At 33.4% G+C, this 18,277-nt stretch overlaps 1 protein-coding gene across 6 annotated transcripts in view; it reads left to right on the top strand.

Moving 5' to 3' along the window:
• The window catches only part of LOC115887248 (phosphatidylserine decarboxylase proenzyme, mitochondrial), a 40,184-nt gene extending 27,114 nt beyond the window's left edge, over nucleotides 1-13,070 (top strand). For all 6 annotated transcript variants that reach the window (XM_030906619.1, XM_030906618.1, XM_030906621.1 and 3 more), the window contains 4 exons: nucleotides 1,978-2,216; nucleotides 6,413-6,585; nucleotides 8,217-8,386; nucleotides 12,693-13,070. In XM_030906619.1, coding sequence (XP_030762479.1) covers nucleotides 1,978-2,216; nucleotides 6,413-6,585; nucleotides 8,217-8,386; nucleotides 12,693-12,976 — 866 coding nt within the window. In that variant the 3' untranslated portion in view covers nucleotides 12,977-13,070. The remainder of the gene's footprint in view (nucleotides 1-1,977; nucleotides 2,217-6,412; nucleotides 6,586-8,216; nucleotides 8,387-12,692) is intronic.
• The last annotated feature ends 5,207 nt before the right edge of the window (nucleotides 13,071-18,277 follow it).

Raw genomic sequence — 18,277 nt, 5'->3', positions numbered from 1 at the left:
TCGGAATTAGTAAAAAGTAAGTTAGTGACTTTTGGCAGCAATGGGACGATATGTTTTTTTAAATGGAAACCATAGTTGGCCGTGACTTCATAAAAAGCGCCATTTTTTAAGCTTTTTAGCGATATAAGCTATAATAATATGTTTTCTTCGAAAAATTACTGAGTTATAGCCAATTCTTATCATATAATTCTTATCATTATTAAGTTTAATCGTCTTTGCTCTCATAAATGTCAAGCTGTCACATTCAATCTTTGTAAATTAAAATAAATAAAAATTGTTAATATGAATTTTTCAAATGAAGAAAAGCGTGTAGGGTTATTGGTTCAACCTTTCTTGGCTATACATTTTCGAGGATACGTTGACCGGTGAATCTTACGTTTTTTAGAGAACGGTTTTCAATACATGTTAGAAAAGTTAAATTTAGTTACAGCCAATTCTTATCTTTCTTGACTAATTTCACTTAGATTGCATGGTATTCTTATTCTGTTATGATTTATAAGTTATAAAAATTCAGAATATAGTACTAAACGGTTCTTTACAATTTATATTACTTAAACTAAAACTTAAAAAAATAATATCACTGCATACACTTTAAGTTATTTTAGAAAATGTTCAAAAAATCCGCCATTGTTTTGAGTTGCATCTTTTTAAAACTGAATTACTACCTATTCTCGCAGAAGGACCGGTCGACTTAATTAAACTTTTCTCGTACCGCCACTTCGAGTGCCCCTCTTAATTCATAAGTTCTTTTGTAAACCCTTATTGTTAACTATACCGCATAAAAAATTCTAAAATGGATAGGTCAGGTGATCGAGGAGACCCATGCAATTAGTCTACCTCTTCCTATCCCTGCGTTTGTATAATTATGATATAAATAATTTTTAAAATTTCTTTCATTATGAAGGGTGGGGGGTGGTGTGTCATACTGAAAGTCATGTGGGAACCACTCTATTGATGCGCGAGTATCTACACGCTTATTTCTTCATTTGAAAAATTCATATTTACAATTTTTGTTTATTATAATTTACAAAGTTTGGATGTGACAGCTTAACATTTCTGAGAGCAACAGCGATTGAACTTGTTTCCATGGCTAACTAAGTGAAATCGTTTAAAAATGATAAGAATTGGCTACAACTCAGTAATTTTTCGAAGAAAATATAATAGGTTATATCACTAAAAAGCTTAAAAAATGGCGCTTTTTATGAAGTCATGGCCAACTATGGTTTCCATTTAAAAAAATATGTTTGTGTCATATATCAAAAATGACACGCTTTAGAAAAAAAACGGAGGACACGGTCTCATTAAGGATGTGATTATCTACAACTTTTATCTGAAAACTTTTTGTCTAAAATAGCTTATAATGGAATTAGAGACAATTTTTAAAATAGCCGAAATTTGTTTTTTTTCGAAATATCCAGTAAGCCATGAATTTTTTCAAAAATCTGAAAGGCGTTTTGTGGGGTCATAAATATTTATGACCCCACAAAACTGCAATTCTTTCCCCATTTAACCGACTCTCTATCTCCAGTAGTTTCCGAAATACCCATAGAGAACATCGTAGGAAACTCACCCTGTATTTAGACAGGAAGAAAAATCTAAAATTATATTTCTTAAAATCTTAGACCGGTTTTTGCATCAAAATTTCAAACCGCACAAGCAGGCGTTTATGAAAAATGTTGCACCTAGGATTAGAACTTTATTTTTCACAATTAGTTTAGCACTACAGGCTGTAATAGATTATATTTAGCTTAGATATATTATTTTCCTTTCGAAAGTATAATGGAAGTTTTTAAAATAGCTATTTTTTACACACATTTTCCTACACACAGGTGAAAACCGGGTATTCAATTAGTATTTTAAAAAGTTCATAGAAAGAGAAACTTTTATTCATTGATCTTAACATTTACAAGGGATTTTTTATGTTCCAGACTTACTTTATTTTAAATTTTACTGATGTAATCTAATTTCGTTTTTTAGACAAAAATATTCCGGAGTTTGCCAGACCACTTGTTTTTCAGACTTACGCCCGAACATTCGGCGTAGACATATCCGAAGCTCAACACGAAGATTTAAAACATTACTCTACTTTAACGGAATTTTTTACTAGACCACTTAAGGAACACGTGAGAATAATAGACTCTGACAGTTGCTTGGTTTCGCCGTGCGATGGAACTGTTCTTAGTGTAGGATCGGTTGACAATGGCCAAGTAGAGCAAGTAAGTTAATTGCCGGTTTCTATTGTATTTTTTTATTTATTTAGATATAAGAGGTACCGCAAAAAGTTAAATATAAAAGTTATAGGGTTTTTAAATTTCTATTAGCGGGTAATAAATTTAAGTATACAGGGTCGGTCATAAAGTCGTGGTATATCAAATTTTCATTCTTTTAAATGGAACCTCCTGTATATTTTTGCCATATTTCGGTTCTTCCTTCTATTCTAAGCAAAAATCGAAATACATACAATGTGTCTCAAACCAACCGTTTCCGAGTTGTAGACTTTTGAAAATATTGAATTTTGAAAATATCACTTTAACAATTCGAATAGCACCTACGCCTTCCTACGTTCTTGAGCCATTTCTATATCATGTTGCCTCAGCTTGACTAGGTATACCATTTATTATCTATACTAATATATAAAATCCTTAAGTTCCTGCTCAAACCACTCAACGTAAGAAGCTCAATTTTGGCATACAGGTTGATTCTAGGGTGTAGAGGTTCGATAAGAAGGGATTTTTCGAAATTCCAGTTCCAAGAGGGTGAAACCACCCCTCAAATATTACAATATTTTTTATTTTAAAAACGGTCAAGTTTCCGAAAAAAACGCTTAAACACGTATATTTTATTTTGTTTTTTACATATTTTAAGATTTTTTAAAAATGTATACAGGGTGTTTTGAAAAAGCTGGTCATTGATTAATCATGATCCTGCTTAAACCGCTTGACGTAAAAAGCTGATTTTTGGAAAACAGATTGACTTTAGGGTGTAGAGGTTCGATAAGAAGGGATTTTTCGAAACTCGAATTCTAAGGGGGTGAAACTATCACTCAAATATTAAAATATTTTTTATTTAAAAACCGGTGAGTTTGTTTCGAACTCTTAAACACATACATTTTATATAGTTGTTTTACATATTTTAAGATTTTTTATAAATTTATACAGGCTGTTTCATAAAATATGACCATTGAATAATCACGATTCTGCTTAAACTGCTTGACGTTTAAAGCTGATTTTTGGCAAACGGATTGACTGTGGGGTGTAGAGGTTCGATAAAGAGGGGTTTCTCGAATCTCAAATACCAAGAGGGTGAAAACGCCCCTCAAATATTACAATATTTGTTATTCAAAAAACGGTTAGTCTTTTGGGAAAACATGTTGTTGTCTTTTCGGTTTTGAACGCTTTTCTAGGAATACTTTTACCCCTAAATCGGAGCGCAGGACGCCCATAAATCAGATAGGGCGTGACATGCTTGAGACGCAGAAATACTTAGCAGGCACAAACTCTTAATATGTGTCGTTTTAAAACCTATGTTAAAAGAAATATTATTGGGAAAATAAACTCACGTTATACAACGAGATGAAACTACCCCTCAAATATTACCAAGTTATATAATAATATCGCCATATTGTTTTTTCTCATGCTGACATAAATTTGAGAAAATTTTATCCAGTTTGTATGTTAATGGAAATTCTTGCTTTGCTTTATCATCACCATTACAAATGATTAATTCGACGCGAACGAAGTCGCTGGTACACGCTAGTTTATTATATTCAGGCTTCTCTGCCCGGCATTGTAAAAAGAATAAAAAATCATGGGCAGCCGATAAAAAAATGCCGATATACATTTTTCTGTGAATACCTCAGCTAAAATCCACACAAAAAAAAATATTGTATTTAAAAGTCACTAGATAGTCAGTAGATTGAGACTCCAGAGCGACAAATTTTTTAATCTGTCATGGACAATGACTAAAGAATGCAATGACTAATAACACCCGAGACCAAATTGTTACCGTATCTCCAAACAGTCTCGTGGCACATATTTTTCTTAACATAGCTGCTTAAATAGATATTTATATTTTTGATAAATGTTTTGACTACACCTATAGTGTATGCGGTGGTATTATACTAATTAATTACGAAAAAAACGTATTAAAAAGTTATATAAGGTACAAAACTAGTATCGACGTATAGCACATATCAGGTACATATCACATCAGAAAAATATTTATCGAATTCAATAAAAAACGCGAAAAAGGTGGAGTGGACTGTTTGTTTACCTATGAAACATAACTCTTGGCTCTTTCTTATCGCTGCGGCTTTTACACTTGAAAGCTGAACAACTAATCACTATTATAATAAAGTTTATACAAAGTTCACTACACACAAATTATTAAAAATCGCTAAAATTGTCGCTGATGACCAGCTGATGCGTTACAGCCAAAAAAATAACGACTAACATAAAAAATTCTGCTGCAGCCCGTATACAGGGTGATTCCTGTAAGTCGGTCATGCTTTCGAGGAATGATAGAGGACGTCGAAATATTACTTTTGATATAACACACTATGGGTCGGAAATGCCTCTTACGCAAGATACAGGGTGTTAAGTTTTTGAAAAATTAAAGATATTCTTTAATAGTTTTTTAACAGTTGAAGGTATTGTTATAAAATTTCATTATAGGAATCTACCTAACAGAGACACTTTAAATGTAAAAAGAAAAGGTTTTAGTTTCAACCAGTGGCGTAGATGTGACACGCATCGGGTAATTTTTTCAAAAAAAAATAAGACGCCACTGATAAAAATAAAAATTTCGGAGTTTTTTTATTTACTCGGTTTATTTCCAAGAAAAAATGTCTCTTACAACATTCTCCTATCTAACACCATTTTGTCACAATTTAAAAATAAATAAATTTTTAGAGGGCAGAAACACATGTGCATCAGCTCCCTTCATCTTGGGTAACTTTAATACTTTTTACTATTAGCTCTAAATAAATTTTTAAAAAATTATAAATTTAAACTAGAATTTTTTTTATTGTTAATAATAAAATTCGTAGTTTTAAGGTAGTTATTAGAATTCGCATATTTAAGGTTCTCATTAAAAAAACATTTATATTTAAATTGTGACAAAATGGTGTTAGATAGAAGAAAGTTGCAAAAGACATTTTTTTCTTGGAAATAAACCGAGTAAATAAAAAAACTGGCAAATTTTTATTTTTATCAGTGGCGTACTATTTTTTTAAAATATTACCCGATGCGTATCACAGCTACGCCACTGGTTGAAACTAAAACCTCTTCTTTTTACATTTAAAGTGTCTCTGTTAGGCAGACTCCTATAATAAAATTTTATAACGATACCTTCAACTGTTAAAAAACTATTAAAGAATATCTTTAATTTTTCAAAAACTTTAACACCCTGTATCTTGCGCAAGAGGCATTTCTGACCCATAGTGTGCTATATCAAAATTAATATTTCGACGTTCCCTATCATTCCTCGAAAGCATGACCGACTTACAGGAATCACCCTGTATAAATGTTACTTATTCTTGTATTCTTTAATCATTGGTCATGTTGTTGGAAGCAATAAAATAAACAAATGGAAATATTTAAATCAACTGAATGAATACTCTACCATATTGGCAAGTCTTGGGTCGGTATTTACATGTTTATGAATGATTATTACATAACTACTTAATAAGACGCGACGCTAGATTTCATGCGCGTGGAAAAATACTTGCTTTTTTTTTCTTTATTTTTATTTTTTTTACAGTACATATTATTGTATTGAGCGTATCGATGTACTCTTCGTACACACGAAAATTAGTACCCCAAGGCCAGAAATGCCGACCCGGTATATCAAGAGCGTATTTATACAGGTTTTTAACTGGACAGTTACTTACAGGGGAACAGAATGGCAACACTGCCTATTGAGAACGCATGCACTTATAGGGTTTTCTGCCGACTCGTCCCGTCGCGTCGTCTATCAACGAGCGGGCCGAGGTTGCCATATTTCAACCATAAAGCTCTTGCCGCACGTAATAAACAAATCAACAACCTGTATAAAGTGTTTTTAATATTTAAATTTTGACGAAAGTAGTTTACAGAATCATAATCTAATCAAAGATTAAATATACGTATTTTTTAAAATACATTTTAGATCTTGTTTGATTGCTATTTTTAATGTTATTTCGTGAAAAATATTTTGTTTTATTGGCCATAATTCCAGAAGATTTCTGCATATGTGTTGATTTTACATATTATGCGACATCTTTTTTTATAGAAACTATTATTACATTAGGCGGTTTGCACAAATTAATTATAGGACGAAAGCTATTATTTCTTATTTTAAAGCGTCACTTAACTGACTTCGTTTTCACTACGTATATTTCTTTTTATGTAACTTGTAATTTGTTTCTTTATAGGTAAAAGGAGTAACGTACTACGTACAAGATTTTTTAGGAGAAAAACTCGACAATAGAAAAGGTGTACAACACATCAATACAAAGAAATATCACGAACATTTGTTACATAAACCTCACGAAGGTAACACGCTGTATCAGTGTGTAATTTATTTAGCGCCAGGAGATTACCACAGGTAAAGTATTTTTTAATAATGAAAGGGTCATTTGCATGATTTTTACAAACAGTGAAAGTTATACATTTTTTGGAAAATCATTAATATTTGATGTCAAAATTTCTTTATATTATTTATGGATTTTTATTCCCTCAAAAGACTTTTTTAAAGAACGTATCTAGACTTAAAGAACGCAAAACAATTTTTTGGTCTAGTTTAAAATGTTATATTTTTTAGTTTATAGTCCTATTTCCTTGATTTTTTAGCAAACTGTCAGTTTTCTGTCTCAACTGTCTCCAGTTTCGGAAACTCAGTTTGTTATAAACTTTAGTATTTGATTTATTATACAGGGTTAATCGAAGAGTTGTTTTTTACCCTATCGTTAAAACACTCTGTGCTATAATTTCGTGATCAAATTTTCCTAAAACATTATTTTCGGTCAGAACTATGTCTCCTGAATATTTTATTCTTTGACTCATGTCAACACATGCCTTTGTTAATTTTTAAGAGCAAAATGAATTTGCCACAAACATTTTGAAATTTTTTCAATTATCGTTACTTTTGGATGTTCTTCACAATGACGAGGTGGCTTTGGTGATTATTGTTGTGTACGAACGAGTATTGTTCTTAGTGTCGAAGATTGTACAAAAGTCATTGATCTTGTTGAAGTTGGCTGAAATTATGAATATTTGCTCCTTGGAGAAGATTGGGAAAATATAACACAACATATTTGTAGCCTCATTAACAGTACAAACCGACGTCTACTGACAGTTATAGGAGCCGGATGAGGCAATACAAAGTATTATAGTATTTTTTACTCTAATACTTTGTATTGCGTTACTAATATTTATTAAAACCAAGCCTGTATCGTTGTTTTTTAAATTTTAATATAGAGTTTTAATCAATGTCGAATGACATTATGACAATAGTCATCAAAGCCACCTCGTGATATTAAAACATAACATCTTAAAGTAATGATAGTTGAAAAAACTGCAAATTGTTGGTGGAAAGTTCATTTCGCTCTTAAAAATTAACCAAGGCATGTGTTGACATGAGTCAAAAAAGCTCAAACTGCTCAGGAGACATGGTTCTGATTGAAAAATAATATTTTAGGAAAAGTAACTCACGAAATTATTGCACAAGGTGTTTTAAAGTTAGGGTAAAAAACTACCCTTCAATTAACCCTGTATAATAAGACAAATACTAAAGCCGTTGAAAGACTTAGTTTATTAATTAAAGTTGATAAATTTATATACAGTTTGCTAAAAAATTCATGCAAATCGGGCTAAAAGTAAAAAAAATATAACACTTTAAACATCACGAAAAAATTCTCCGTTACGTTTTTATTGCATCTGTGAGTGTATTTGAGTATTTCATCTTGCATGTGGCATCTTTATGAATTGCATTAAGCATTTGCATGCGTGGGTCTCCTAAGACCATCGAGGTAACATCTACCGATTTCAGATGTCCAGTGCCCACTTGGAACCTGGTTTTACTTAAAAGTCCAGTGCCTTCTGCTCTTTTGTGGACGTAGCACCTTGCGAATTAGTATCCAGTGGCTACTAGTAATGACTATTTTTTTTTCTCAATTCTATTTTATATTTTTGATATTTATATCAAAAGAATTTTATAGAATTTTTATGATTATTTAGATTTCATTCTCCTGCCGATTGGAAACCGACTCACAGGAGACATTTTTCCGGAGAGCTGCTGTCGGTAAATCCCAGAATTGCCAAATGGTTGCCTGGTTTATTTGTACTAAACGAACGGGCGGTTTACTTAGGTGAATGGGCTCATGGATTTTTCTCATATACTGCAGTAGGTGAGTATCCTAGTGGAAAGTATATTATTACACACAATTGTTTTCAATGCCTCTGGGGGTAGTAGATAACTAGGATGGATTGAACTGTTTACAATGTAATAAAAAATATCGAATATTTGTTTTGGGATTACGTGGGTCTTTACATTGAAACACGCGGTAACACACTTAACTAATTTATTAAACAATTAAAAAAACAAGAAATGACTTAATAGCATCGCAACATCCTGTAACGTTATTAACTGGCATTAAACCTCGTTCTCAGGACTTCGTACTGTCGCCAAAGACACGTCAAAGAACCAATGAGATTTATACAAACAAAAACTTTAAAAAGTGTATACCACGCCATATTTGAGAGTAACATCAGGTATGGAATGGTAATATACGGAAGTACAAATGAACTACATAAAATATTTTTAGTTCAGAAAAAAGCCCTACGCGTTATGTTAGGCATGAAAATTAGGGAATCATGTAGAAATAAGTTTAAAGAGAATAACATATGTGTGTGCTCTCTGTGCGCATATTTGAAGTGAAACTTCTTACTTCTTCGTGTTCCATCTCGTAATGGAGGTTGGAAATCATCATGGCAATTCTAACTTTGTTAACGGCTGCTCTGAATAACTGGTTTGAAGTCATTCCAAACCATTCTCTCAAATTCTTGAGCCATGATGTTCTTCTTCCTTGGCTCCTTCTGCCCTTTATCTTTCCTTCTATTATGTTCTGCAGCAGGGCATATTTAGGTCCTCTCATTATGTGTCCAAAGTACTCAAGTTTTCTCTTTTTAAGGGTGTTAATCACCTCTTCGTCCTTCTGAATTCTGCGTCGCAGTTCTACATTTGTAACTTTGTCAGTCCATGCATGCAATCCTCAGCATACGCCGATAACACCATCTTTCGAACGCCTCAAGCTTCTCAATTTCGGCCTTTTTAAGTGTCCAAGCCTCTGAACCATAGAGTAGAGTTGCAAATATGTACCCCTTAGCATTCTTAATCTAAGCTTTAAGTTGATGTCTCCACTGCAGAGACATTTTTTGAGATTTACAAAGGATGCTCTGGCAATTTCTATTTGAGCTTTTATTTCTGCTGATTGATCCAAGTTTTCGGTCAACCAACTGTCTAGATATTTATATTTTTGTAGTCTCTCCATAGGTGTATCATCTATTAGAACATTGGCTTGGACATGTTAAACCTAACCTAACTTCTTACTAGCATCTATTAAATTGAATGATTTGAAGGACATGTTTGAAGAAGTGTAGTTTAAAATGTTGAAAAAGTAATAAATTAAAATTAATAAAGAATTTGATTTACTTTCACAGAATTTGTATTAAGTTGACCGTCTGTCCGTCTGAGGACGCCATGCGGGTACATTTACCCACGTGCCGAGTTTGGTTCCAATCAACAAATAATTAAGAAAAATCCTGATGATTTCGTCCATTTTGAGGCATCGCATCGGTTTGAAACATCGAGGGCATCATCCTGTAGCCCGTCCTTAATAATGCCGAAATCGACCCACATTTTTCTTCAATATGAAATCCTTAGTCTCATCTTGACGAAGATGTAAATGAAACGTTGTATTCAACTTTGCAGGGTGGGGCCGTGTGCACCGTCGCTCACATAGCCTACCCACCAAATTTGGTCCACGATCGGACGACATCAACCTTTAGTGTTTCTTACGTCAAAACTAACTAACTAACTAAAACTAAACTAACTAACTGTCACAGTGACAAGTGTCGTACATGGCCAAGTTTGTCTTTGTCCAATCTATTGACATACCAAAAATTTTTATTTAAATCGGACGATTTTTTCTAAGCCGTAGGCTGACCTTTTTTCCTGAACCACTTTTCCTCTCGCCTGTTGTGTCGCGTGTCGTGTCGCGTGTCGTGTCTCGGCCTTGAATTTTTACTCCCAGCACGCTTAAAGAAGTTTCACTTCAAAAAATGTCCTTTCATTGTCATATTTTCGCGCTGAACTGGCTACAGTTTATTTAGTTCATTGCGATGCAAGGGCAAAGACATTAAAGTAGTATTAATATCTCAATATATGTGTGTAACAAGAAAAAAAATATTGATAATATTAAAGACGTGACAACATAGGCTGGATGAGGAAGGCTCGGTCGACTGTACCCAGAAGTAAACATGTATACAAAAAAGATTGTTTGACCGCGTTGAGATGTAAATAGTGTAGTCTATATTTTATTTTGTCTATGATAAGCACAGTCTATTGTTACCACAAGCCGGCCAATTTATGTTTTTTAAATTAGAGTTTGCAATTCTGCCCTGATAAAGCCGCTCCAATGAGTCGGGGAATGACAGAAAATACAGTTTATCTGTAGATTAAAATGGGCGTGTTCAGAGAACACAGCAGCTAACTTCTAACAAATATTTTCTCTGACTTTGGTTTATTGCATATAGCTGTATTCCCTAAACGGCAAAAACAGCAACTTTCACATGTTTTAAGCATTATTACAAAAATATTACTAAATAATGATAAAAGTACAGAGAAGTGCGGCGTAGAATAACTTTGACTAGAGATAAGTAGATATATAAGTAGATTATAGAATATAGTTGACTACAGATAAGGATATAAATCACGGAGGAATAAGAGTGGAGAGACGCTACTATACGTATTTCTGTAGGATAAAAACGGTATCAGTTTCGTTGTTTGGGCGGAACAAAAGACCTCTTGGACAGGACCGGATTAGGTAAATCTTCAAGTAATAACAGCAAACAATGATTAAAATTTGCCTTGAGCTAATGTAATATCATTGTGTAAAAAAATCATTTGTCGGTATTTCGCCACTACACTGCAAGAAAATCTACAAAATAAAATAGTTATTTTTTGTAAACACTTCTGCGTTAAACCTAAACGGACACTGCTTTTCAGAAGTCATGTTTACAGTTATACAAATTTGCCTAACAAAGAAAAAAATGCTCTTTCCGTCGTCGGAAGCAAAAAAATACAAAGAATAAAGAAAAAAACTATTTAAAATATTTAAATTCAATTATTCGAGAACACTTTACTTTTTTAAAACAGATACGTCTACAAGAAACCGTTGACGTTCTGTTAAAAATAAATTGATTTAAAACAATAATTGATTTTAATTAATTATTTTTTTTTATCAATTTAATTGATTTTTAACAGAACGTCAACGGTTTCTTGTAGACGTATCTGTTTTAAAAAAGTAAAGTGTTTTCGAATAATTGAATTTAAATATTTTAAATAGTTTTTTTCTTTATTCTTTGTATTTTTTTGGTTCTGACGACGGAAAGAGATAAACTTTCCGTAACGTTAAGCATTTTTTTTTCTTTGTTAGGCAAATTTGTATAACTGTAAACATAACTTCTGTCAAGCAGTGTCCGTTTAGGTTTAACACAGAAGTGTTTACAAAAAATAACTATTTTATTTTGTAGATTTTCTTGCAGTGCAGTGGCGAAATACCCATAAAGGATTTTTTTGGAGAGATGAATCCGCCACATAGGTATAGACATTTTTTATCATTGTGTAATATTAATCGTGTGTATCGCAATGAACAAATTACTTGGCAATACTACACCAAACTTAAAATAGCAGAAAATACTAATTAATGTTCATTCGTTAATTCGGTCATGACGGACCTGCACGCTGTTTATGTTACCTGTGAAATGTTAGGCCGGTGAGTTTCTTCGAGTCGATACCTTTCCTGCTCCTAAAACTGCGTACAGCACACGACACCATGGTTTTTAATGTTTTTGTAATAGAAAACACGCAAATTATCAATGAAAAACATTAAATTTTTGGGAAAAAAGCACAAATGCCAAAAACGTACCACAATCAAATATGGCTGGCGGCTAGGTGAACCTGTTTTCGCAACAGCTGTAGCGCCAACCCCCTCTTATTCCTCCGTGATATAAACGTAGAAAATTGGATATAAACACCGCTGACTTTATCCAGCTTAAATATTTACCGCTGAGAATTTTACTCAGTGGCTGACCGTTGTTGTGTCCAAATAGACCGTTCAGGGCTTTCTCAGCTAGTCAGTTATTGACCATCTCTGAACATACCCAATGATTGACCGTCTTGTACATGTAACTATCAAATATTTTCTCGTTGGTCTTTACTTGCTTATCTTACGTTATGTAATAATTATGTGAGAGTTATGTGAGAATCCGACCTCCACTGAGATTTCTTTTAAAAATGATCTGGAGTGATGTTCCTACTACTAACTAAAAAACTAAAAATTTGTCTTACTAGTAATGAATAGACTGTGACTTTAAATGTATTGCGTGGTAATCACTATAGATTGTTTTTTCAAATGACATTTATATTTTCAGGTGCCACCAATGTGGGTTCAATTAGAGTAATTTTTGATAAAACTTTACAAACAAATCAAAAGCGGAAAACTCACAAATTTAAAGACGCTTGTTTGGGCAGTGGGATAACATTACACAAGGGAGACTTAATTGGAGAGTTCCGCATGGGATCGACAATCGTAATCATTTTCGAAGCTCCCGTGGATTTCAAGTTTGACATTGCCCATGGTCAAAAGGTAAAAATGGGTCAAAAATTCGGCTGTGTACCAGAACAGAAGACGCTGCAACAGAACGCAAAGCATTAGTTGTAAAAAGTAGTATATTAGATTTGTTATAAGTATTATATGTATATATTATTTTTGTGATATTTTTAATAATATTCGTAATTAAAAGAAAAAAGTATTTTTATTTATACCAAAATTTTTGAAACTTGAACCTAAATATTCTTATCGGGTTTTAAACCCAACCAAACCAATAGGGCTAAAATATACTATAAATTATCTAATATTTACATAAAATATGAAATCCCTACTTAAAATATTGATGAAAACAAATGGCCCTGGACTTATCATTGAGATACGATGTTTTATCGCAATTTAAAGAATTTAAAATATCTACCATATATCTAATCATAGTATGTGTTTGTCGCAACATTCATTTTATGAAGTGCACATGCTAGAAATAAATACTGGCACAAAATATTAACCAATATATTGTACCGTATGATCGAAATAAAACGGCATCCAGTTGCCTTGGAAGTGACGATCGAAGATGTCTCCTATAATTTTAGATACAAAATGACAACAATCTTCATTTCCAATATATTTTTCTTTATATCTGCCACATTCTTAATCATTATTAAAAGTGTATAATTCGGAAACAGAAGTAATAGGTTTAAATGCAACAGATTTTTTTTTGTGCTGGATTTGACCAGCATTTCAAGTGGGTACCAATTTGCATATTTTAAATTAAACCATAAGCCAATTTCTAGCGAACAACCGTTGGTTATGGTTGACAGATAAACAACGCTTTAAACGTCAGCTGTCTACCGATTGGTTAACAACTGACGTTTAAAGCATTCTTTATCTGTCAACCATAACCGACGCTTGTTCGCTTGAAATTGGCTATAGACTGCTTTTTAGCTTCTACATAAATACAATATGGCGAAATTTTGCAGTTTTAAAAAGTTACCTCAAAGTTACTTTTTTATGGTTACCATAGTAATATAATATTAAATTTGGCAACACAAACGAAATAAACAAAAAAAAATAGATGTCAATTAAAGAGATGATGAATTGAATGAAGTGACAGCGAGACCTAGAATGGCGGCCGTCCACAAGAATTTGGATGCATACTCATCGAAGCTCATTCTCCAACTTCAATATCTCTGGTTTTTTGGTGCATGTAGTTTGTATTGATTTGTCAAAAACAATTTGTCACTAAATAAAAACAGTGAGTTTATATGCATCATATACGTATTATTTACAAATATACTCAGGGTTCCCTATTTAACCCCGTGTGCAATTTCTGTGCCGTAAGAAAAAGACAACATAACCCAGCTCCATATTAAAACTGCATAAGTCTATTTCACCCGGATATAGATTGAACTGCGATTGCGCCAAACTCCGATTGATTGTTGTTTTAGTTCTGTTTGGATTACGTTTTATTTGTGCGCGTAAAAGAGTGATTTTGTTTAGTTTATTGTTTCCAACTATTTTTTGATATTTTTCCAACTCCATGATAATGTGTTATAAATAATAAAAATATAAATAAAATTGAAGGTTAGGTGAAATGTCAATCAACCACTTCCCTTTAAAAACATCGACCAATGAAAACTTTTTCAGGTGAGGAATGCGCAGTTAAATGAATATCCGGGTGAAATAGACTTATGTAGAATTCCATATTGTTCTTTCACTGTTTGGGCTTCACTTTTTGGAGATTAGGCTGAGTATATTTGTAAATAATACGTATATGATATGCATTCGTAACCTAACCTATAAATATATACTATAATAAATAAAATTGATCAAAATCAACGACGGTAACAACAAAAAGGTAACGTCATAAGCTATGGTTACTGTTTCCCTTCTGTCATTTTTTAAATAAACCAATAAAATTTTATAAAATCAACTATGACGACGCATGACGGATGCATGTAAATCCACACTTATTCAATTCAATTAATTGCAGTACATTAGACTTCAGGTCTATATAATTATGAGTTATTAAAATGTTGAAATGTATCAGTAGTCCTAATTATTTTTTATTTTTTTCTTGTTAAAATATGCACTAATATTCTTTTAGACATTTGCAACACTTTAAAAAACAGCCTTTATTACTTGACTTGGTGATTATTCGCAAACTGGGGATACACACAGTTTGAAATAGATTCATTTGAACATTTTACTTTAAATGTTTACTTATATTTTAATCTCCAAACTACACTACCCAAAGTGAGAATATTGAAAGGCGCATAGTGACGCGTCAACAATTAAATTGTCGACGTGACATTCCCGATGTCGGCTAACTTTGATAGAGGTGCATAGATAAATGAAACAAGTTTAGATTGGAAAGTGCCCATAAGGACAATGTAAACACTATTTGGCGCTATTCTTGCAACGGTCGCGACCAAAAACTTTTGAAAATTTCGGAGCGGTTCGGCTTTTTCCGGAATTATATCGCCAAATATTGTTTATTCAAATTTATTATTATTTTCGTTTAATTTTATAAATAAAATACAGTGTGTTGCATACAAGAAACTTTATTTTATATAAGGACGCATGTATGAAATACCTATGAAACATTGGAAACCGACGTTATGCCACGATCCACGATGATTTTTGCAGTTTACAGTTCACAGCACAGCTTTTTAAGTTTTTAATGCTACTTTTTCACAATTATCACCGATTGGAGTAAATAAAACTTGAATTAAACTCACAAGATAGCAATAATTACTTTGAAAATGGACGTTATAAACACTTTTCGGAATTTCTTTAATGAAAGCGGTTTAGATTTTGAAAGATTATTATGATTTTTGAAAATTCTGACTTTGACAAGAGTAAATCAAAGGAGTAAATTATTTCTGTTTTTGTTTGCCGTTGTTCTTAGCGACCGCTATAGCAGCGCCAGATCGTGTATAACGGTCGCGACCCAAAATAATTTCGCGATCCAAAATTTTTACGGGCTTTCCAATCTAAACTTGTTGCATTTATTTATGTAGAGGTGTTTATGTTCTCATTATGTTCTCAATCTTTTTTATAAATTAGTAACTTAATAATAATGATATGTCACAATTACATCACAATGCGATATACATACGTAATTTTCAAATATAGTAGTTAGTTAGACAAGACTGGCGTTGTAATAAAATTATTCTATTTAAAAAAATAAATCTAACAATAAACAATCTAACGTATGTATTTTTTTTTAAAAAGCTGACGGAGGCTGCAGGCATATATAAGAAAATGAGATCAACTGTGTCAGTCAATAATAACAATACCAGATAGTCCTCGAAAGCACAGAGAAGAGCAATGTTTGGGAAAAGTATGTAGAAGAACTATTTGACGATAACAGACCCCCAGCTGATATCAATAACTCGCTAACCGGCCCATCGATCACTAAAGTGGCATACTTAATTCTAAAAATAACAAAGCGGCTGGCCCAGATGAAATTCCTGCAGAAATCCTTAAACTCCTAGGTGAAAGAGGCATAACAGCACTACATAAAGTATTTAAGACTATATATGAGACAGGTCAGTACCCTAAACAGTGATTGCGTTCTACTTTTACCCCCCTGCCTAAGAAGGCCAATGCCAGAAAATGTGAAGATCATAGACTTATCAGCCTGATGAGCCATTCCCAGGGGTTCAGGCAAGGGTTAGGTACAAGGGAAGCGATAGTTGGAACACAGGTGCTTGTCCAGAACTGCTACGATCAGAGAAAGGATGTGTGCCTGTGTTTCATAGACTATGAAAAGGCATTCGATCGCGTGCAATACCACAAATTAATGCAGCTACTCAAAAGGCTTGATATAGACCAAAAAGACATACAATGCATCGAAAACTTGTACTGGAACCAAACAGCACAAATAAAATTGGCCAATACCATGTCCAATCCCATACAAGTCAGAAGGGGGTGCGACAGGGTTGCGTGCTGTCTCCACTCCTATTCAATTTGTACTCAGAGGCTATTTTCCAAGAGGCTCTAGAGGACGTGGAAATGGGAGTCAAAGTTAACGGAGTGTGAATTAATAACATCTGCTACGCCGACGATACTGTCTTGATTGCAGATAATATACACGATCTACAACAACTGGTCAACAAGGTAGGAGAACAGAGTAAAGCAATGGGTTTAAACATAAACATTAAGAACACTAAATTTATGATAATATCCAGAAATCCAGATGTGTTTTAAAACTCCATTATAACATTTAATACAAGGCCCATATAGAGGGTAGATAAATTTAAGTACTTGGGCATCTGGCTCTCCGAAGATTGGACATCAGACAAGGAAATTAAATGTCGCATCGAACAAGTTCGGCAGGCGTTCTTGAGGTTCCGAAAAGTACTTGTCTGTTCTGATTTTGACCTTAACCTCAGATTAAGATTCGTAAAGTGTTACGTGTGGTCGGTGCTCCTTTATGGTATGGAAGGTTGCACATTGAAAGCAGCTGCCATTAATAAACTAGAGGCTTTCGAGATGTGGCTATATCGCATAATTCTGAAGATACCTTGGACGGCTAGGTTAACAAATGAGGAAGTCCTGACACGTGTCAACAAACAGCGCGAATTGTTTGAATTGATTAAGAAGAAAAAACTGCATACCTGGGGCACATAATGCGAAACCCCAAATATCAATTCTTGCAACTGTTAATCGAAGGCAAGATCGAAGGCCGGAGGGGTATCGGAAGGAAAAAATGTCTTGGCTGAGGAATGTTAGACAGTGGACAGGCCTACACGATGTACAGTCGTTAATAAACACCGCCAGGAATAGAGAAGCGATGGAAAATGTTATCGCAAACATCCATTAATGGATTCCCACTAGAAGAAGAAGTATATATTTATATTATAGCACTTGAGTATAGAATTTACAAGCACAAATCGAAATCAAAATTTAAAAAGTCATTAAGTTAATAGTCCAGTAAATGAAGGTTGACACCACGGCTTAATTCGTCGACCGGGACTTTTCAGGCAGATTGTGTTACTTTTGGGGAGTAGTTTTAGAGAAAAAAAACGAGACGAAAAAAACACCGTGCTCGGCCAGCTTTGGCCGAAAAAATGGTCCCGAATAGCCGAAAAATCGTTTTTTTGCAAATATCTGCCAAAATATGTAATTTACAAAATTTTTCTTGAAATAGAAAATGAGATATTTCGGTCAATATTGGCGGAAGATCCTTTCTTTGACCCTTTAGAGCCGTTTTAAGCGTTTTCCCGGGACTTTTCAAAAAAAAGTGCTAGGATCTTTTTTTGTAGACAATGACCTAAGCTTAATTTTTTATTTCAAGAAAAATGTTGTAAATTACATATCTTGGCAGATATTTGCGAAAAAGTGATTTTTCGGCGATTTGGGACCATTTTTGCCGCCAAAGCTGGCCGAGCACGGTGTGTT

This window comes from Sitophilus oryzae, unplaced genomic scaffold, assembly GCF_002938485.1.
Source record: "Sitophilus oryzae breed Bouriz unplaced genomic scaffold, Soryzae_2.0 scaffold_557_pilon_pilon, whole genome shotgun sequence".
In the NCBI taxonomy this organism is placed as follows: Eukaryota; Metazoa; Arthropoda; class Insecta; order Coleoptera; family Curculionidae; genus Sitophilus; species Sitophilus oryzae.
This window is presented reverse-complemented; position numbering and strand designations above follow the sequence as displayed.